Source organism: Anabrus simplex, chromosome 6 (genome assembly GCF_040414725.1).
Source record: "Anabrus simplex isolate iqAnaSimp1 chromosome 6, ASM4041472v1, whole genome shotgun sequence".
Taxonomy (NCBI): Eukaryota; Metazoa; Arthropoda; class Insecta; order Orthoptera; family Tettigoniidae; genus Anabrus; species Anabrus simplex.
Genome location: NC_090270.1, coordinates 30,977,979 through 31,000,413, shown reverse-complemented (window position 1 = coordinate 31,000,413; position 22,435 = coordinate 30,977,979). Strand labels below are relative to the sequence as shown.

Below are 22,435 nucleotides of genomic sequence, written 5' to 3'. Positions count from 1 at the left end.
CTACGGGACGAAATTCTGGCACCTCGACGTCTCCGAAAATCACAATAATAGTGGGACGTAACACACCAAAAACACCAAAACAAGGAAAGCGAGCAACAAAATAGGTCGTTATTAATTGTGAACATTAGAAGGAAGGGAATGGCTTTGTGTGCTCTCTTCGGGCGATCGCGCCTGAATCAGCAGCTCTTCTGTTAAACAGAGGTGCAAAGTGGCTGCTCATTCAACCGATCCGAAATATGTCTCCGGAATCGTGACATGGCTTCGTGGTTACTTGTTAAATCTTTCATCAATGTACTATCCTCACTAGGCCTAAAGTCCTTCCTTTTATGAACACCAGAATGCATTGTTCTGATACTGTTCCCGGAGAAAGCCTTCCTCAATCAATAGGAGTCGTCTAGTGTTTGCTTCTCAGACAAAGCTTCAATTATCAAAGAACCAAGAAGACCGTTGTCAGCGAATGAAGTTAACAAGGCAACTCTGGGAAGGATCGTCTTCTTTATGATAAGGGATGCTATAATCTTGGATACGTTGTTATAGTCTGTGGCCTTACTAATAAATATCAAGACCGATATAAACTTAGCACCGTTCTCACAGCCACTCTGATAAAGAATAGCACGTTCAATAACATTACTAAAGCGGAAACGTATTTTCAATATCTTTAAGCAATTTACTATTTAATACATTTATAACTGATCATTTTTGCTCAATTTCCTCGTTTTGATTCTTGAACAGAAAAGAGAATTAAAACAAAGAAGTGCTCTGTCACCTTTACTCTTCATGGACGAGCTACTGGCAAAAGAGGCAAAGAAAACTGGGAAAGGAAAAATGAGAGCGATAATGTTTGGAGATAACCTGATAGTCTGAGGGGAAAAAGAAAAGGTTATCCAGGAACAGTCAGTTGCATGGGAGGATGAGGTGGAATAATATGGAATGAAATTTTTTCTTTTCTTTGCTAGGGGCTTTACGTCGCACCGACACAGATAGGTCTTATGGCGACGAGGAATGAAATTTAATTCCTGAATGAGTGAGATAGAGATCATAACTAGAAAGAAAGAGAGACTTACGAGAGGGATAATGCTTAGAGGGGAAAGGTTAGGAAGGTAGATAGTTTCAAGTACCCGGAAAGTATCACAGAGGAAAGTGGAAGAAATGATAAGTAAATAATTGAACACGGAAGAGAAGCAGGAGCATTCCTGAAACGTGTCAGAAGCCTAAATTCGAGCAATGATGTCCTCAAGGAAAAAGAAATGGAATACAGGACGTACTGTAATAAACTTGGGTAATGAGGCCGACAGCTGTGATTAGGATACAGGCAAGTGAAAAGCAGTTTCTGAGAAGAAGGATAGGAGTGAAAAGAATCAATATGATGAGAAATGAGAAGGTTATGGATATAGTAAAAACAGAGCCACTACAGAACAGGATACAGGCATGTATACTTCCATGGTATGGACAGATGAAGAGAATGACAGAGGAAAGGATGCACCAAATGGAGATAACAAGAAAACAACCAAGAGGAGGACCAAGAGACAGGTAGAGAAAAGGAGTGGAAGAGTGTGCACAGAGGAGAAGAGAGGACTGGGCAAGAGTGACGAGAGAGAAGTGGTGGGAATACAAGAGGAGATGGGGGTGCTTATGTTCGAAGCAGACCTGGCCAACAGCTAGAAACTGCATACGATGAATGAATGAATGAATGAATGAATGAATGAATGAATGAATGAATGAATGAATGAATGAATGAATGAATGAATGAATGAATGAATGAATGAATGCAAATACTTTATCTAAAGGTTGTCACCCAATTCACGTATTCCCTATCAATTTATTACCTACATTTTCTTAAATCATATGAAATAAGTCCAAAATTTGTCGAATATCGTCCTTGGTAAATTATTCCTAGACCTTCTTCATATTAAAGAATATTTCCCACAATGAATCCTCTTGAATCCCAACTTTATATTCCTTATTTTTATAAACACCATTCGACATTATTTGTTTAATAATGCCGTTACACGTCATCTCCAAAATCAAAACCCGGAGCCTACCGTAAAAGTCCAGCAGCTCTTCTCCTTACTCACAAGCCTTCCCAGCACAATGGTTCTAATATTTTCGTAATTAAACTCTTTTGTCGAAAATCACCCAGAACAAATCGTACTGCTTTCCTTTCGATCCTTTCCAGTTCACTAATCAAGCAACCCTGATGTGGGTCCCAAACACTGGATACATATTGAAATTGGGGCCCTGTCCTTTACATTTTTACGACAGCCCCAAAATACCCTCATAACTACATAAAAAGATCTTCAACTGAAAAACTCCCGCAGTAAGGATGTAACAAACAAATTTTAGAAAAATGAGATTTCAGTGGGAATAGGGTGAAGGCTATTATCACGCCACTGTGCTGACATCTTATGTTTTATATTTGAAATTCAAGCTGTTTACAGCCAGCAGAACTTTTACCGCTGTGAGCTTGCATCCGGGAGATCGTGGGTTCGAGCCCCACTGTCGGTAGCCCTGAAAATGGTTTTCCGTGGTTTCCCATTTTCACACCAGGCAAATGCTGGGGCTGTACCTTAATTAAGGCCACGGCCGCTTCCTTCCAACTCCTAGGCCTTTCCCATCCCATCGTCGCCATAAGACCTATCTGTGTCGGTGCGACGTAAAGCATGTAGCAAAAAAAAAAAATTCCCTCCGCGGTGTAAGGATGGAACATCAGTCAAGATCACGGACAGTGCTTCTGTTGGTTCATTGCCAAGGGTAGGTAATGGATTATTTCAATCAAGGCCATAGACGAAACCACATCAATATTTTGAAATAATTTCTTGAAATTATTTGTTATTGTTTTTACTTTTTTATTTCACTAATATTATTTTGTAAAATTTTAACCTGTCCGCCTCCGTGGTGTAGTGGTTAGTGCGATTAGCTGCCATCCCAGGAGGGCCGGATTCGATTCCCGGCTCTGCCACGAAATTTAAAATGTGGTACGAGGGCTGGTACGGGGTTCACTCAGCCTCGGAAGGTCAACTGAGTAGATGTGGGTTCGATTCCTACCTCAGCCATCCTGGAGGGGGTTTTCCGTTGTTTCCTCCTTCTCCTCCAGGCAAATGCCGGGATGGTACCTAACTTAAGGCCACGGCCGTTTCCTTTCCTCTTCCTTGCCTATCACTTCCAATCTTCCCATCCCTCCACAAGGCCCCTGTTCAGCATAGCAGGTGAGACCGCCTTTGGCGAGTTACTGGTCATTCTCCCCAGTTGTATGCCTCTACCCAATGTCTCACGCCCCAGAACACTGCCCTTGAGGCGGTAGAGGTGGGATCCCTTGCTGAGTCCGAGGGAAAAACCTACCCTCGAGGGTAAACAGATTAATAAGAAAGAAGTGAATAAGACGTGATACATAAAACTGGATCGTAGTAAAGACCACCTTGCATAGATAGATTGTCCCGGTAAGGTACGACCAAACATGCAGGGTACATTCCTGATACGTAGAGGAAGAAAATATGTTACGTTATTGTTTATTTTGCTAGTTGCTTTACGTCGCACCGACACAGATAGGTCTTATGGTGACGATGGGAGAGGAAATGGCGAGGAGGAAGAAACAAAGGACCGTGGTCTTTATTAATTGCCTCATGTGAAAATAAGAAACCACTAAAGACCATCTTCAGGGCTGCTGACATTGGGGTTCGAACCCACTATCTCCCGAATAGTGCACACTGGCCGCACTTAAGCGACTGCAGATATCAAGCTCGATGGAATTAACCGAATGTCGCAATCGAACCCAGGGCTCTCTGAATCGTAGGCCACTACTGTAACCTTCAACGAAGAGGTTAGACTTCCATTATCGTCATAATTTTTTTATATGTTTAAAATCGTGGGGCCCGCGGAGGGACCTGGTACGGGTACATTCGGCTGACAATCTATAGGCGACCTGCGCCTCTGTGAGCCTCTATTGCTGAACTTGACACAAGTACCGAACCCTCGAGCTGTCGGAATTACGGTTAAAAGCCCCGACCTGTCCGAAAATCTAACCCGCGACACGTTTGATCAAACGCCAGCTCTCTAAGCACACAGCATGGAGCAGGACTGTTTATCAAAAGCAAACTTGCATTGAAATTTACCTTCCATTTTAAGGCCGTATCTTTTAACCCAACAAAAGCCACATCTATTCTGCAATATTTCTCTTCGACCACTTATCTGCTGCCCATTAACTTCATTGAAGGGGCTCTCAAAGAATGTACTACTACTGTGTGCCATCGATGTTACCCGAAATTCAGTTGAGTGACAATCCTCCCCATTAAATCGTATTCAACTCAGTCCAAACGTCAATTACCATCCCCACTTTTGCTCGTCTCCGCCGCTGCTGCTGTCCTCAAAATCAGCTCCTCCATTTACATATTTCATCAAATATATTAAGACCATTTTTAACTCTCCTCCTCTCTCCCGATACTTTCATCATATTTTATTTGGAGTTCCTTCCCAATATTTCATCAGTACATCCAGTGGAAATCAACTTCAACGCCTATTAACTTCACAGTGCACAGATTGATGTGTTCAAAACGTGTTTATAAAAATGTACATCTCTCCCGTTGTCCGCGCTGTTAGATTGATGAGTGAAGAGGAACTTAACAATACGATGTCTGCTTCCCGATAAGCTGGAGCATGAGAATAGTAATTAATGTACCTGCATTTATAATCACTTATACGGGTAAATCGTGAATACAGTACGGCTTCTAGGTTGAATGGTCAGCACGCTGACCTCCGTTTCAAAGTACTACGCGGTCGATTCCCGGCTCGGCCAGAGAATTTAATCTTTCATGTTTAATTCCCTTGGCTCGGGTAGTGGGTATTTATGCTTTTCCGAACATTACTGAAACTCATACACTCATACACCAGCACAATAACACGCAGTTTTCCATACACGACTGAGATTGTCGCCCTCGTCGAATGGTTTTCCGTGCAAGAGCCACACCCAGCTAGCAATAATCACACAAGAATATTGCTGTAACTACAGAGTATGTCCGCCTCTGAGGTGTAGTGGTTAGTGTGATTATCTGCCACCCTTGACGGTCCGGGTTTGATTCCCGGCTCTGCCACGAAATTTGAAAATTGGTACGAGAGCTGGAACGGGGTCCACTCAGTCGCAGGAGGTCAACTGAATAGAGGTGGTTTCGATTCCCACCTCAGCCATCCTGGAAGTGGTTTTCCGTTGTTTTCCACTTCTCTCCAGCCAAATGCCGGGATGGTACCTAACATCAGGCCACGCCCGCTTCCTTCCCTCTTCCTTATCTATCCTTTCAAATCCCACCATCCCCCACCGAGGTAGCTGTTCAGTATAGGTGAGGCCACCTGGGCGATGTACTGGTCCTCCTCCCCACTTTTTTCCCCCGACCCAATCTCTCACGCTCCAGGTCACTGTCCTTGAGGCAGTAGAGGCGGGATTCCTCGCTGAGTCCGAGGGAAAATCCAACCCTGGAGGGTAAGCAGATTAAGAAAGAAAAAAACTACAGACTATTAAAGCACCAATTAACTCTGTTTAACTTCTTACTTTTGTGCAACTCAGCTAACATATCTGAAACTTCAGACAATGACGCTCAAGGATTCAAGGAGCTCAAGGAGTTTCCTTGAATCAATTCTGATCAACTTTGGCTCGATTACACGGTGCACTATCCTGCTTGAACATCTCATCGTTGTACGGGTACGTGAAGTAATGAATGGTGTAATCGGTCACCAATTAACTCAACGTTCCATATATGACGGTCAGTGAAAAGTCTGGAAGAAAACCATATACTGATGAATACAATATTTTAGGTTAGAAAAATTATACACTGACATGCCAAAAATCATAGTATAGTGTTCTAGTACCTTGTAGGTCCTCGTTTAGCTCGGACAGGTGCAGCAACTCACCATGGCATCGATTTCAAATGTAGAAAAATACACCAGTTGAAATTTTGACCAACGACAACTGGATAGGAATCCACATCCTCCTACCGTTCGTAGATTCATGCTCTTGGGTGTGATGGACATCAACACCACGCCCCACATAATATCATATGAACAACGGAAGTCGTTGAAATTCTCCGGAATGTCCTTTGAATCCATTATGGATGACTTTGATCCGATGAAACGTGCATTTGCCTGGTGTGAAAATGGGAAACCACGGAAAATCATCTTCAGGCCTGCCAACAGTAGGGTTCGAACCCACTATCTCTCGAATGCGTGCTCACAGCTGCGCGCTTCTACCACATGGCCAACTAGCCCGGTAAAACTCAACAAATGAAAAGACGTTTGGGAGTATGCGGTAGGTTCAGGTTCACTATTTATGGTAGCCTCGTTTCCTATTGGATACCGTAGAGAGCAGGGGAGAGGTGAGACGAGAGTGATTGTAGGATAGGAGACTGGAGGAGGCTGGTGGCTTGTAAGAGGGGCTCCGCCCCAGGTTGCTGGTATCCGCGACTGGTGAGAAGTAGGGGGTTGACCCGTGCAGGCACACGTGCCGCAAGACGTAGATTAACTCCATATACCTTGTTTGTTTTTGTGTTTTTTTGTTATGTTTTCTCCAGCGAAATGATCCAACTGGGAATTCTGTATGGATCAGGAGGAAATAAAGGTACTATATTATACAATCCTTCTGTAATATCTCACCGTTGTAGGGGTACATGATGTCCATGGAGGGCTGAAAGTGGTCACCAAGAAATTCAACATAGGAGCACTGCTGAACGCACTCTTCAGGTGGATCAGTGGATCCAGACCATTCCACCTGAACACACCCCACAACATTATGAGTTAACACCAGCCTACATGGTGTCTTTTTAACAACTGGGGTCAATGCATTCAAGGGGCTTGCGCCATCTCCGAAACCTTTCATCATATAGAAACAACTGGACTCATCGGATCAAGTTGCGAGTCGCTAGTTCTCAAAAGTCCAACTGCAACGTCAAACGCCCAGGTGTGACACTATGTAGGTCTACTGCTCCAGTATCCCATTGATATTAACGAACGCTACACTTACCTGCTGAATTAGTGTAGTAACTCCTGCACTGATTGTAGACACGATTTGAACCATTGCGGCTTGTCTGTTACCACAGATAATTCTTGTTAGACGTCGCTTATCACGATCATTAAAGCACCCGTGGTTGGCCATTACACTGTTCACTGTGGGTAGTAATATCTTCCATGAGGTATTTCCGATACACACCTGACAACTTCGATGAGGCACGTAATATCCGTGCATCTTCATCAATGGAATGCTCCATTCATTTGGCCCCCACTATCATATCCTGTTCGAAATTCACGTCGCTTTGCCACAACCAGCACAGACGGTGTTTACACTCAATCAGGCCACACGTGGTCAGATCTGGGCACTTCAAAGACGTCACGGTACGGCGGCACCACCGAATATTTCCTTTAGATACTGGTGCAATGACAGTGTTAACACTACCCCAAATCGAAATCGACTTTCAACATACTTGGTCATGTTACGTACATAGAGTACGTGATGAAGAGATGGCAAGCACAGATCAAAAATGCCCAACCGGACACCACTAGGATCTGAACCCACAACCTCCCGATTTCGTGTCGGTTGCCTAGGTGGCCTAGGTCGTATTTCTTTCTGCTGGAAAGGATCAATGCTCACTACCACAAATGTTCAGTTTCCGCGTAATTCAATAGTCTTTACTTACTTATTGGTCAGCTCTACAGTCCATAGAGGTCCTTGGCATCCTTAATCACTTGCCTCCATTCTCCTCGGTCCTCAGCTTTCCTTCACCAAGTTATCCGATTTCGTTTTAGGCAGTCTTAAGTTATCCATAACAGTTTTCCTTCCACGAGGTAGGGGAGTTATCCCTACACCCAACCCCAACCTGTCTGACTCGTTGGCTGGATTGTCAGCATACTGACCTTCGTTTGTCCGGAGTTCTATTCCCGGCCGGGTCGGGGACTTTAATTGGTTAATTTCAATGGCTCGGGGGCTGGGTGTGTTTGTGACGTATTCAGCATTAGAAAACATCCTAGGTAGGGCCCTCATCATAATAGACATGCAGGTCGCCTAATAGGCCGTCTATGAGAAAAAGACCCACACCAGGCCTCTCCGGAGGACACACGACATTATTATTTTTACCCCCAACCTGGAGGACCAGGGTACAACTCTTAGTCTGGATCATCACTTTAGACCTGTCCGGCTTGGGTGGCCCTACCTCGAGCGTATGCTCCCACCGACATAGCTCTAAGGATCATTGGACCACGAAAGCCTCCAAACCACCCGGCATAAATATTTTGCCTTCGTCAAGGTGATGATACCTTCTGGAGGCAGAAGCTATTAGTATCTAAAAATTATCCGAGATACTTCTTTGTAGATCATCTTGTTTTCTTTTGAGTATTAGGGATTTTAGTTATTGATACTCTATTCAGTGAATTTCCAGCTGAAAATTCCATCCGGCACTCTTCGAGAATTTGATTTTTGAAATATAACAGCTAGGTTATTGTTCTATCCGGTGTTCTGTGCCCATTAACGAAAGTTTCTCTTTTCTTTACAGGAAGAAGAACTGCGCTGCTCCGGAGACCCAAAATTCTCACATTTAAGTGACGATCTCCACGTTGAAATTACAGCGTTTGCTCCTCCTGCTGAGGCGCATGCGCGGATTGCTTATGCTCTTGCTGAAGTTCGCAGGTTTCTCGTTCCGGTAAGATAACTTCTAGTATATTAATTATTTTAAGTGTTGCTAGTCGTTGGCCAGTTACTTGTATCCGAATGCAAAGTTTGCTGCTTAACAAACCACTTCACACATCTTGCGCAAATTTCTGGCGACTAAGCAAACCAATTTTTGCGCAGAAAATTCGTCCATAAAAATTGCAGTTTGCATATTATGGTGGAGTGCGTGTTTGGACTTGGTGAGCTTTGTATAATTGGCATTTGGTTGGATTCAGTAGTAAAAGATACGTACGGTGAATTACGGGAGTGAAAAATACAGTATATCTCGATAACTCTCAGACCACTATTTATACGAAGTTTCATGAATTGATAAATGTCAGTCTAAAAATGTTTAAGATTTTGTTTGTAAATGGAATATTTCCAAATTTATACCATTTTGATGAAATTGTAGAATACTTCACGTGCAACTTTTTTAATTTATTGGCCTGGAATTTTGTTGTACAGGTTTAAAGAACAATTTTTTGAATTAATTGTAGTTTAAGTTCCGTGTTTAAGGTTTAAGGGTGCATAGACGTGGAACTTACATGTTTTAAGGTGTACGTAGTTTCATTTCTAAGAACCAAACTTCGTTCTGCATTTAACTACAGAAAATTGTATCTTTATCTATAGTTCAACGAGTGGGACGTCATACTATATCATGTGGCTCTGCAGAGGTAGATATAGTGGTGGTGTTAATTATTTTTCTAAGAGGGAGTTATAAGTGGGTAACCAACCATCCTCTTTTAACATTAATCACAGGGAAAATTGGAAGAGGTCTCACACTTCGAAAAATATTCGTACCGGCCAAAGGAATGGGAAGATCACGAATGCCGTGAAAGGGAAATATGAAAAATCTTCCTAGTCCTAGAAAACCTAATACCGTCGGTGCCGGAAAAGAACGAGGGTTGACCATGGGACATTGAGTTGAAAATGAGGAGCCTGGCACAAGTAAGTGGAAGCAATGCCAAACTCAGCTGCTGCGACAGGCAGGCGTCGGTGTGTTCTACTGCTCCCCACTCCAGGGGAACCTCTGCAGAGGCGTGGTAAAGATCTTTCTAGTTGACCCTCATGAGTGACTTCCGCTTCTGGATGTGTGTTGGTGATGAGGCACATACTCTACTCCTATCGAATAAAAACAAAAGGCTTGACGTCTCTATCCCATGCACGATTCACCATAAACTGCGTAATACGCTGTAAGACTGTATGGGCACTGAGGACAGATTTGGAACTGAATCTATACATTTATTACAAAATTGTAAACTACCACCTCTACAACCGTGTCGATCAACATTCTGATGTGAACATTTTTCAACCAACGGAATTCGAACCAGATAGCTACAGTGTGAGATCATAGAGCGTCCGACACCTGACAGCCATCAAGTTGTTGATGGGTGCAAGCAGAAATGAATTTCATTTAAAAATAGGGTATATACCACAATTTCAGGCACTTTTTCCACGGTAGATTTTACTTTATGAGAATTTTTTTCTGAGTCAGTTCACAAAATTATACTAAAATAATGAACTGCGTAGCCTACTGTATCCAGAATATACTTTTTGCTCATAAAACGGGATTTAAAAGAAAACACCGTTCCATAAAAAAATAAAACTGGAAGGAGATTAAATACTTAAAATTTTTGGTATGATTTCTTCTAATTTTGCCTTGTAGTTTTAAGCCATTGATTGTTCTAGTTTCCTCAAAACTGTATAAATAAATATGTTAAATATTCACTCCCGGGAACATGATATTACCTGTGTGATGAAGTGAAATGACAGTCATTCCACCAATATTCGAACATTACTTTAAAGTATATTTTTGTTTCAGAAACATCACATACTATACCCTTTTGGAAACAGGAAAGCTTACGCAATTCTCTGCCTTTCTTTCTGAATTTGGTCAACTATGGTCCACATAGGACTTAAGACTTCTTGGACTGTCTTCTCTTCTCTTCTCTTCTCTTCTCTTCTCTTCTCTTCTCTTCTCTTCTCTTCTCTTCTCTTCTCTTCTCTTCTCATCTTTCTCTCCTATTCGGAATTGATCCGTTTTGTCTCGTTTTTGGTTTAACTTCAAATGATCTTAAACTCTCGACTTTTCTTCTGAACTATCTTTTATTGTTCTTCTTCTTCTATTATTATTATTATTATGATTATGATTATGATTATTATTATTATTATTATTATTATTATTATTCATCAATAGTGTTACAGAGTACTCAGCTGTAGTTTCCTGCATAGTTATCCTCATCCCAATCCCCATTTTGTAATGCTTTTCGAATTGGACAACTTAATTGTAAATATTATTAGGTTTATCTATATTATTATTATTATTATTATTATTATTATTATTATTATTATTATTATTATTATGGTTGTAAGTTTGTATGTTAATTTCTTCGTAGGTATTACGTTATTGTACTTAGGAAGGAAAATGCTAATTTATATTGTGTACTATAATGGATATTTTATGTACAGTAGGATAGCATAGTCATTTGTTTCAGTCTCTTTTTTAATTTATTCAGTATTCTAATATTTTTCTTTTATGTTGTTCACTGGTTAAGTGTAAGACAGCTACACGTGTCTCTAACTTTGCCAGTAAAAATAAACCATATCTATCGATCTATTCTGGATCATCTGTACAGGAATTGTAAATTCTTTCCCATCCCTCTTGACCTCTTTTCTCCACTTGGAGATGGCCATTAATCCCACCATTCAATGCAACAAAAAACACACGTGGGTTATTCATTAGACTTGTACACCTTTTCACTTCCTAGTTCCTTTCAGCCTTTTGCTTGCCCTACGCAACATTTTCTGGATATTTTTACGATGGTTAAAATAGGCTAAAACTCCACAGTTGTAGGCCTTCAGGCAAGCAACTCAATGTTGAAAAAATCCTATGGATATGAGCTACGAATTTTAGGCGAAAAAATATAATAAAGTATGAGAATACATTCTTTAATTTTTCCTAATAATTACAATGCTTTTCTTACTCATCGTTATCCGGCAGATTAGCAGTTTGCCTTTTTATGCCACTACGAGCGCTAATGTGTAACAATACATTGTTTCTATAAGCGCCACTACGAACCCCAATGAGAGTCAATGTGGAGTTTCATGTAAGCCCTTATAACAACATTCGGTGTGGACATTTTTGAAAAAAATCAGAAAATGCCTGAGGACAATGAACCAAGGAACACATTACAGAAAGTATTATTTAAATAAGTTAAATTACCCAGGTTTTAAAGAACGTGTAAAGAAAAAAAGCGATTTTAGTCTGTTTTTCCGGAACTGCATTCAGGCCGGATGTGATTTTCAAAATTTGTCTTCATTACCTTGATAGAGCTATCCAAGATTCACAATTTGAAACCTTCCCGGGTCCTTTATCACTTTAAATTTGGGCACAATTGAGGAAATTGCTTCATTTTACTTCTTTCGTAGTATGGGGATCCATACTTTGTCTGCTAAGAATTTGTTTTCAACATTAAAACACCTTGTATGTACACAGCAACTCAACGACAATGTTAGCAAGAGCTTTTGGCTCTCTTACCAGAACGTCACAATGGCGTGATAAATGTCTACAGCTTGTTTCACTGGAGTGTAACTTCACTCATAAATGTCAGGCTCATCATCATTCTCTAACATTTCTAAAATATAATCTTCCTTCATGTTTTCTTTACATTTCTACGCGCACGTCTCAGAAGGCAACTGTAAAACACACGAGCGCATAATATAATAAGATATAATAGAGTATGAGAATATATTCATTATTTATTCCTAAAAATTACAATCCTTTTCTTAATCAGATTAGATTATCATTTTTCCTTTTTCAACCACTACGCTCGCTAATGTGAGTCGATGCAGCCCTTCAAGCAAGCAACTCAGTGTTGAAAACATCCTAGGGTTATGAGCTATGCATTTTAGGTAAATCAAATATATAACATTATGACAATATATTCTGAGAAACATCACATACTATGCCCTTTTGGAATCAAGAAAGCTTATACTATTCTCCTTATTTCCGGATTCGGCCAAATATGGAAGGATGATTTATAAATCGTGCATCGCCTGAATGAGGCCTGACGTGATGAGCAACAAAACTACAGCGTCGGACTGAACTTGGACGTGGAGAAGAGCGCATTAACTCGTGACTGGGACAGCGGGAGACATGTTGACATCCGAAATAATTCGACTATGGGATGAAGAACGAACCAGGTACTCCTAACAGCGCTTTCATCAATATGCGACGTTGCATTACACTTTCTTAAATCCGAATCTGGCCAACTGTGGACTGCTTAGAACCTAAGGCAATCTAGTCAACCTCTCCTTCTCTTCCAAGGAACTCTTCATTCGTTCATCTGTGATCTGTCTCTGCTCCTCGAAAATTATCAACATTGTGGTGGTTTCGCTTCAAAAATCTTAAAATTGTCAATTAGGTTTCTTCTTCCTCTTGTTGATCACGCATTACATTATAATAATTTGATTTTCTTTCATAGTTGAACACAAAATATTCCGGAAATAGCGTATACCAATTACTTGTATTCACATGTTTCTCAAACTTCAGAGTAATTTTATTGAAAGTAACGCCTTGGGATGATTATCAATTCCGGGAACAGTTACTTTCATGTGATTTAGGTACTTTTGGAAAAGTCCCAATTTTGAATTAATTTGACTGAAATCGGGCGCATTACCTCGTCATATCTGAAAATGTAACCAAGAACATTCCCTTTTTCTGATTTTACACGTGGTAACAAGCTTTTGGGCTTTTGATTTTTCAAGAAACCAAGGTGAAATTCTTTACATTTACCATAAAACTTTGTGGCGTGTCTTCAGAAGTCAATCTTGACTGTTCACGAAGAATATTTCTCCAATAATGACAATAGTCGTGACTTCCCAGCAGGAAGTCCAGAAGGCTAGTGCACAATGAGCTATCTGGTGACGAACGACACTACTACTTTCATGAATAAACCAACGCTAAAACATTTTAAAATTCAAACCTTTAATATTAGGGTTAGTAGAGAAGACTTCCTTGTGAACAGACATTTATACGAAGACATGAAGCAAAGTTATCTGAGAAACGTAAAGGATTTCACCTTGTCTTCTTGACACGGCATAAACCCAAGGGCTTGTTGTCACTACTACAGTTACGGGCCGGTAAGCCACCAATGAGTCTCTAGCTATTACGACTAGAATGCATTTTAATAATATTTTATACTTGATCATATTGTAATACCGAAAAAATCAAAATATTTCACCATATGCTGAAGGTTTGGAGTATTCACCGAAATCAACATCCCTTGACGAAAATGTTGGTATGGTTCCCCTTTTATTTACAGAAACATGTATAGAGCATATTTATATTTATGGAATTAACTTTTGATTCGAATATACATGTTTTACCAGCTGCAAAATTCTAATTCTACAAAGTTCGAAATGTTCATTTGATTCGATAACGAGACGAGGGACCTCTTTAATAGAGTGCGATGGGATTTCCATCACATGAACGGACGTAAATCCATGAGGAGTGAAAATTTAATGTATAAATGTGATCAGCTAATGCAGCATAACGCCACCTGCCCATATGTCCAGACCATCGCCTGCGTATACGTTTCAATGAGCAGGCCGTAAGCTTGCATCGGAATGTAGTGATTTCTGTACAACCGTGAATACTTTTATAGAGAACTGGATTTTCATATTAATACCAGCATATACTGTGCTATACTTCTAGTGCATGAGGACTATATAATTTTTTAAGGTTTATACTTGCCCATACTTAATAAATCATCTAGTATTTATTATTGTGAGGTGTGATGCGTAGATCGAGACAAATGAATATGTAGCAACATGAGAACAGGTTTGTCCATATCTCATTTCCTGTTGCTCCACGCACATAGACATGCCTTTGTATTTATCCTATTGCGGGATGTTATTAATGTTACCTTTCTGCGATGAATTAATTTGCCCCTTTTCATCACTCATTATTTTATTAACTATTTTTCTACGACGACGGGTACTGACACCCTCCTCTATTCGAATTGTAATGCATACGTACATACCAGGTGGTTCACCAGCCCTTCATTTTTTCGGACATAGGCAACCCTAATAACACGTATAATTTCATGATTCTTATAATTTAGCTTTATGAACATCAAATAACTTGAAATTTTGCCTTATGGTTGATAAGGCTCTCCACTACCGGTGTGCTATCACTGCAAATTGATTCATGGACCTAGCAAAGGGAAAACTACTATGCACAATTCAGCGCCAAATACTGAGAAGCATTCTGCAAACATATGATTTATTGGGCCTTGTAATAAAACAGGTACCCGTAATAGATCGAATTAATAGGTTATGCCATGTTTTATGTAATGTAAAGAGTTAATTGAACACTGTAAAACATCATTGAAGACTTTGACACCGATATTAACCCTCGAGGTCGAATGGCCGTACGTAAGTACAAAAACTTCTAGCAAGTCCGACGCGTGTTGACTTCGTGGCCGAATGCGTTAAGGGCTGGAGCACAACGTGTAATAATATAGGCAGCGTAGTGGTTCGAATCCAGCACAAGGCGATATTTTTTAACGGCAGAGTTGCTCCATTTTAGCGCGGAAACACCAATAATCAATTTTCTTGTTCCTACTGATTTTAAGCGATGCGCTCTGATGTGGCGTATTTCCTTTAAGGATGGGCGCGGAAAGGACTGGGAAGGAAATCGGTCTTGATATTTTACTAAGGTAGATAGAGGGTTCGAATCCCATTGTCGGAAAACCTGAAGATGTCTTTCAGTGGTTTCCCATTTTCACACCAACCTTAATTAAGCTCACGGCCGCTTCCTTCCCATCGTCGCCATAAGACCTATCTGTGTCGGGTGTCGGTACGACATAAAGCAAAATAGCAAAAGAATATAATTTTACTAAGGTACCGTGCCAGCATTTGCCTGGTGGCTAAAATGGGAAACCGAGGGAAACCATTTTCAGGACGGCCAGCATGGGATTCGAATCCACAACCTCCCGAGTCCAACGCATACAAATTATCCACACCTACAAGATTACATCACAGCACGTATTCATTTCCTCACGATGTTTTGCTGTGAAGAGTACGTTGAGTTGATGCTAGTTTATGGAGAAAGCACGGTCTAATTGATATGTATGCCAAGTGCTCCGTATTGGTAAAAAGATAAAAGAACATTGTAAAGCATTTAGGAAGATTTTGACACGATATTAACTTTCGATGTCGAACGGCCATATTTGAGTAATAATCCTTTAGCGAACTGCTGGAATGTTGTATTTGTGACTGAGTTGGGTAAGGGGCGGTGACACAAGGTGTCTGAATACCGGTAACTCTGTGATTTGACTCCAGCCTTATGCATGTTACTTTATTTTTGACCGACAGATATTGCACCATCTTAAAGGACACACAATGTTTATGCACACTTACCAGGTCACATCGCAGCAAGTATTCATTCTCTCACGATGTATTCCAGTGACGAGTACGTTGATATGTTGCTCATTTTTGGGGAAACAACGTAGAACGCAATCCATTCGCAACCACTCTATCACGAGCGTTTACCCGACAGAAGACTGCCGACTACCAATACAGAATACAGGAAACCTTTATTTTCTCCAGATATGTACAGTTAAAAACCTAATGGGTCTATTTCGAGGAAATGACTACCAATACGTTCTGAAACCTTGAACAAAGTCTGTGGTCAACTGGGACGCTTGGAAGGGAAACTGCTTGCGTTGCTTACGTTACCAAATGTCTATTTTTTTCGTTAGTCTTTTTGCCCTAAAGGGTTGTTTCTTCCTCGGACTCAGCGGGGGGTTCCTCCTCTTTCGCTTCAAGGGCAATGTGCTGTAGGGTGAGAATTTGGGTCATAAGGATAAAACTGGGGAGGAGGACCAATAACTCGCTCAGGTGGCCTCACGTGCTGTGCTGAACAGGGTCATTGTGGGGGATGGGAAGGAGGAAGGGATAGACGAGGAAGAGGGAAGGAAGCGGCTGTGGCCTTTAGGTTGATACCATCCCGCATTTGCCTGGAGGAGAAGTGAAAAACCACGGAAAACCACTTCTAGAATGGCTGAGGTGGGAATCTACCCCTCCTCCCTCTACTCAGTTGACGTTCTGAGGCTGAGTGGACCCCGTTCCAGCTCTTATACCACTTTTCAAATTTCGTGGCAGAGCCGCGAATCGAACCCTGGTCTTCGGGGGTGGCAGCTAATTACAATAACCACTACATAACAGTGGCGGACAATGTCTGTTGTACATCCCTTAACTTTCAAAAATTAATTTATTCTCTGGTTTGTAAATTCATTTATACTCGCGCCTTCTTAGCTTAATTACATAGAACTCAATGCCATTAATCCTCCTGCTCTCTAGCCATAGGGTCGCTTCCTGGAGTGAATGGCAGTCTTGTGTTCGAAGTCTGGGAATGGCACGACAATGATTCTTAGGTATGAGTGAAACGACTAGAGAGGGAGATGGAACTTTTGCTAGCAGCTAAACGTTAGCGTTAACTCAGAAATATTTTCGGTGACGATGGGGTCGGGAAAGGGTAGGGCAGGTAAGGGAGTAGCTAAGGCCTTATTTCAAGTTCAGCCTCAAGATTCGCTTCGTGAGAAATTGGAGAAACTATGGAGAACAAGATATGGGCTTTTGAGCTTATGTCGCGTTAAGAAAACAAAGTGAAACTCTTTATACGTTTCGCAGAGAAATCTGCTCCGCCTCTTTAGAAGAAAATCTCCCGAAGAAGATTATACAATACTGAGGGTTTGAATTTAAGAATGTTTTGCTGTTGGAGCGGTAGTGATTCGCTCGCTCGTCACTAAATGGCTCTCTGTGTACTTGCACAGCACTCCAAACGGGAGCTGATAACAACATTAAGCTCCAATTAAGATGCCCTATCACACCGTGTGTGCGTGAGGAGTAACAGAGAGGACATCAGACAACTCAGGGACGAAGTGGTAGAATAAACAAAAATACAAACTAATAAAATAAAATGCATCGAAAGACACCAAGTTAGAATAAAACAGAGCTGAAGAATGGAAAGAAACGGTGTGGAGAAAACCAGAGGATGATAAATATGTGAGGCGGTGTGTTGTCTATAAGTACGGGCCGTGAAAACATTAATGTTAACATACGGATAACAATTTTGAAGCCTTATGAAACCAACCATGCCGTAAAGCTTACTTGCTCGGGGGTCGGATCCTGCTGGATAAGTAGTTACCCACAGGACTGCACTGTTAAGTCACAGGACTGAGGATGAATGCCGCCCTCTAGCTATGTAATATTATTTTAAGTCAGCAAGAGACTAAAAGAAGATTTCTGCGATATGGACATTCAAAAGTTTCATTACACGGACCACGTGTTCATATTCCCATCACGTGCCCGTCTCTGTTGAAGCGCTTCCAGAAATCTCATTTCCTTAATCTCACCTCGGAGCGGCTCACTGCTGCCAACCTATCTCCCACATAACGTTCTGTTCATCTCTCATATTCTCGTTTGCCTTTGTGCGAGCTCATCTTGATCCTCACATCACACGTCCTGTCTGTTTGAAAACAATCTCAGAGAAAATTCAATATACAAGACGTCCTTGATGGTTTGATATCTACACGAATTGCTCATCGCAGGGTGTATTAAGAGATTAACATTTCTCTCTATTGATCTCATTTCATTAGAGGATTTTCTTGTCTTTCTCTTTCATTCTTCCTTCATTATTCATTATTTCTTATTTTACTTCGTCTATCGAGCGAGTTGGCCGTACGGTTAGGGGCGCGCAGCTGTGAGCTTGCATCCGGGAGATAGTGGGTTCAAGCACCACTATCGCAGCCCTGAAGATGGTTTTCCGTGGTTTCCCATTTTCACACCAGGCAAATGCTGGGGCTGTACCTTAATTAAGGCCACGACCGCTTCCTTCCCACTCCTAGGCATTTCATGGCCCATCGTCGCCATACGACCTATGTGTGTCGGAGCGAAGTAAAACAAATTGTAAAAATATCTTCCTCTTCTTCGCCTTCATGATATAATGTGGACTATGTACATCGTTCATTTCCCTCGGTAAAAATTCATGTGTACAAATCTTCCTTGAATAATATTTCAACCGAGGATTTGGCTGCGCAGTTTGGGTCACGGAGTTGTCAACTTTCTTTAGAGAGATCGTGGTCTCAAGCCACAATGTCAGCATCCCTGAAGATGCATTCCGTTGTTTCCTGTTTATACCCCAGGAAAATGCTGGCACCGTACCACACATTATGGCCACGGTCGCTTCCATTCCCCTGCTAGAACATTCCTATATCATCCTCACCATGAGACCTACCTATGTACGTAAAGCAAATTGTAAAAAACAAAATAATAATACGACATCTTCATCATAGTCTGGTATGGCTTTCGACGTTCAGTCTGCAAGTCTCTGTGAATATACTAAACGCGGTCACAATCCCTTTTTTGGAGCTAGTACTTCCTGCCTTAAAATACCCGGCCCCATGGATAAATGGTTAGCGTGTTGGCCTTTGGTCACAGGGGTCCCGGGTTCGATTCCCTGCAGTGTCGGGAAAACCATAATTTGTAAATTCCCCTGGCACGGTGTATGTGCCGTCTTCATCCTCATCACTACGCGCTGCTCACCTACGGGAGTCAAATCAAAAGCCTGCACCAGGCCTCTCCGTTTGTCTCACGCCTTTTTTATCATTATTATTACTAGCAAATATACCCGTGCTTCGCTACGGTATTCGACATTGTACACGGATAATGAAGTGAATTACTGTACATGAAGTGAATAAGAATTTTAAAATTGCATGTCTCTTAGCATTATCCGAGAAAAAGCATAGAGAGTTCCGCAGACGTTTTTTCCAATGTAAAGTGCCAGTTGCGGAGTTGTCAAGATAACGACGGGTCCACTTGTCTACCGCAATTCACTATGCGTGACGTAAGTCACATTTTGATGGGTACATTTGTTTATAATCGGGTGCACCATTGCAAGTGGGCACCTATACGTAATGATAAAAAGAATCAGGTAAAAGGGTTCTGAAAAAAATTTCACGCTCCCTTGCCTTCTGCTAGTCAAATAGAGAAGGGAATTATTTATTACAATGGTACGCAGGCGTTGGAGGAGGATCCCTTTCCTACTGCCAGTTAAAGTCGGAGTACTGATTACAACAGCAGACACCCTCCTGCTGACTGTCACCATTTAAGACATAACCCTTATAGATCGCTGCAAATCTACTTAAATGAATAAATGTAGATCGACATACGTAAGTATATGCATGTTTACCTTCATTTACAGAATAACTGCTGCTAAACGGTGCATCATATCGAAGAGACGCCTCTGGCCTCATTTAGCGATGTAAATGGCTGTCCCTATGATATTTCCTCGTTTCTTATCTATTTAAAGGTAAGAATGTTTTAGAAACATTGAATAGGGTGAAATTTGTGTAAGGTTTTCGCACAGTGAATTACTTTTCAGATGCTTATGCGACAGGTTCAACCGTAGAATTTGGCTCACATATGGCTACTGTGTGGGCCAATATTCGTGTAGAATTTTATGATTCCATCTTTCCTATAAGTGAATCAAACCATCAATTATACGTGTACAAAGTGCAAAATTTAGGTAAATCCAGAAATAGAGCCAAATTTCAGGTATAAGGGATAGAGATACGACTCATAGGACGAAAGTTTTAGATCACTCCAAATTGAAGGGAGATTGTGCCATCCGTTTTGTGATACGACTTACCGTTTAACCACGAAATACCTCGAAAGGAAGGTCTGTACCGTCATTAAAATTGCCTCTATACTTCGATATTTTTCGGGGGTAAAAATATATTTTTTGAACATCTCGTAAATTTTCCGTCATTTACAGGCTAAAAGCTATAATTTTGCCAAATATCAATTTTTTAACTCGTCTGGGATATTGTGCTGCCATCTTGATATAGGGGAGGGATTAAAAGTTAGGGCTTTCAGGAAAGTTTTCAGCCCAAGAAACATATTGGTTATCGTTCTGGATAAATATCATCGACTGTGTTCTTATGCAGATTTGAAACTCCCAGCGTGTCCCCCTCAGAGAATTTTGAGAATTTTAGATTTTTCTAGGGATCCTGAAGTTATCAGCTTGTCTGGTATCAAGTATTAAGTTTCTAAGATGCCTAGAATGGTCTCATCAATTCACGTCTGTTTTCATTTTTATGCCTTAATATACGTATATAGTACAGTATATATAGATCGCGCCAAATTGACTTCCAATTATTAATATGGATTATATTTCACCCGCTCCCCTAGTGTTTCTAGGGGCGTCTTACTCCCACAGTTTGTTTCCCAGGTAGTAAGTCATACTTGAAAGTCACACTGGAACATACACATGTCCATTATGTTGGTCATTTTGACAATTTATTTTTTCACCCTTTCTCACCCCAATGCCAAAGGGGGCTGAAGTTGGACTTAAAAAAATCGGAATGTTACTATTCATCTCATCGACCCGAAAAACTAACGTTTCGGGAGTATATTCTATTATTATTATTATTATTATTATTATTATTATTATTATTATTATTATTATATATCTCAATCCCCCTCTCCCCACCATACAGGGGGCTAAACTTTGAGTTTAAAAAAATCGGAAGTGTTACTATTCATCTCAGTGACCCTGAAAACTGTGGATTCGACACTATTTTGGATTATTTTTATATCTCAATCCCCACTCGCCCCCACTATAAAAGGGGATGAACTTGGACTTATAAAATATCCGGAGTCTCACTATTCATCTCAGTGACCACGGCAACTATGGATTCGACACTTTTTTCGATTAATTTTTTATATATCACTCTCCCATTCCCCCCATCACGAAGGGGTCAGAACTTGAACTTTAAAAAATTCCGGAGTGTCACTATTCGTCTCAGCGATCCCGAAAAGTATGGATTCGACACTACTTTCTATGATTTTTATGTCTCAGCCACCTCGCCACCCCCCTGCCCCTGAGGGTTCCTGGGGTGTATTACCCCCACGTGGTCTGTCTCCTGATGCTAAAAATTCGGAGTGTCACTATTCATCTCAGCGACTCCGAAAACTATGGATTCGACAATATTTTATAATATTTTTATATATTAGGCCTACTCACCAATCGCCCCCACCCCAAATGGGGCTGACTTGAACTTTAAAAAATTCCGGAGTGTCACTATTCGTCTCAGCGATCCCGAAAAGTATGGATTCGACACTACTTTCTATGATTTTTATGTCTCAGCCACCTCGCCACCCCCCTGCCCCTGAGGGTTCCTGGGGTGTATTACCCCCACGTGGTCTGTCTCCTGATGCTAAAAATTCGGAGTGTCACTATTCATCTCAGCGACTCCGAAAACTATGGATTCGACAATATTTTATAATATTTTTATATATTAGGCCTACTCACCAATCGCCCCCACCCCAAATGGGGCTGACTTGGACATTAAAAAATCCGGAGTGTGGCTATGCATCTCAGCGACCCCAAAAAGTATGGATTCGACACTACTTTCGATGATTTTTATGTCTCAGCCACCTCGCCACCCCCCCTGCCCCTGAGGGTTCCTGGGGTGTATTACCCCCACGTGGTTTTTCTCCTGATGCTAAAAATTCGGAGTGTCACTATTCATCTCAGCGACTCCGAAAACTATGGATTCGACAATATTTTATATTATTTTATATATTAGGCCTACTCACCAATCGCCCCCACCCCAAATGGGGCTGAACTTGGACATTAAAAAATCCGGAGTGTCGCTATGCATCTCAGCGACCCCAAAAAGTATGGAT

General features: G+C 41.1%; 1 protein-coding gene across 1 annotated transcript in view; it reads left to right on the top strand.

Annotated features, from left to right (window-relative positions):
* LOC136875844 (KH domain-containing, RNA-binding, signal transduction-associated protein 2-like) overlaps positions 1-22,435 on the top strand; it is a 253,220-nt gene that overhangs the window by 48,770 nt on the left and 182,015 nt on the right. Inside the window, exon 4 of the mRNA XM_068228213.1 lies at positions 8,523-8,669. Coding sequence (XP_068084314.1) covers positions 8,523-8,669 — 147 coding nt within the window. The remainder of the gene's footprint in view (positions 1-8,522; positions 8,670-22,435) is intronic.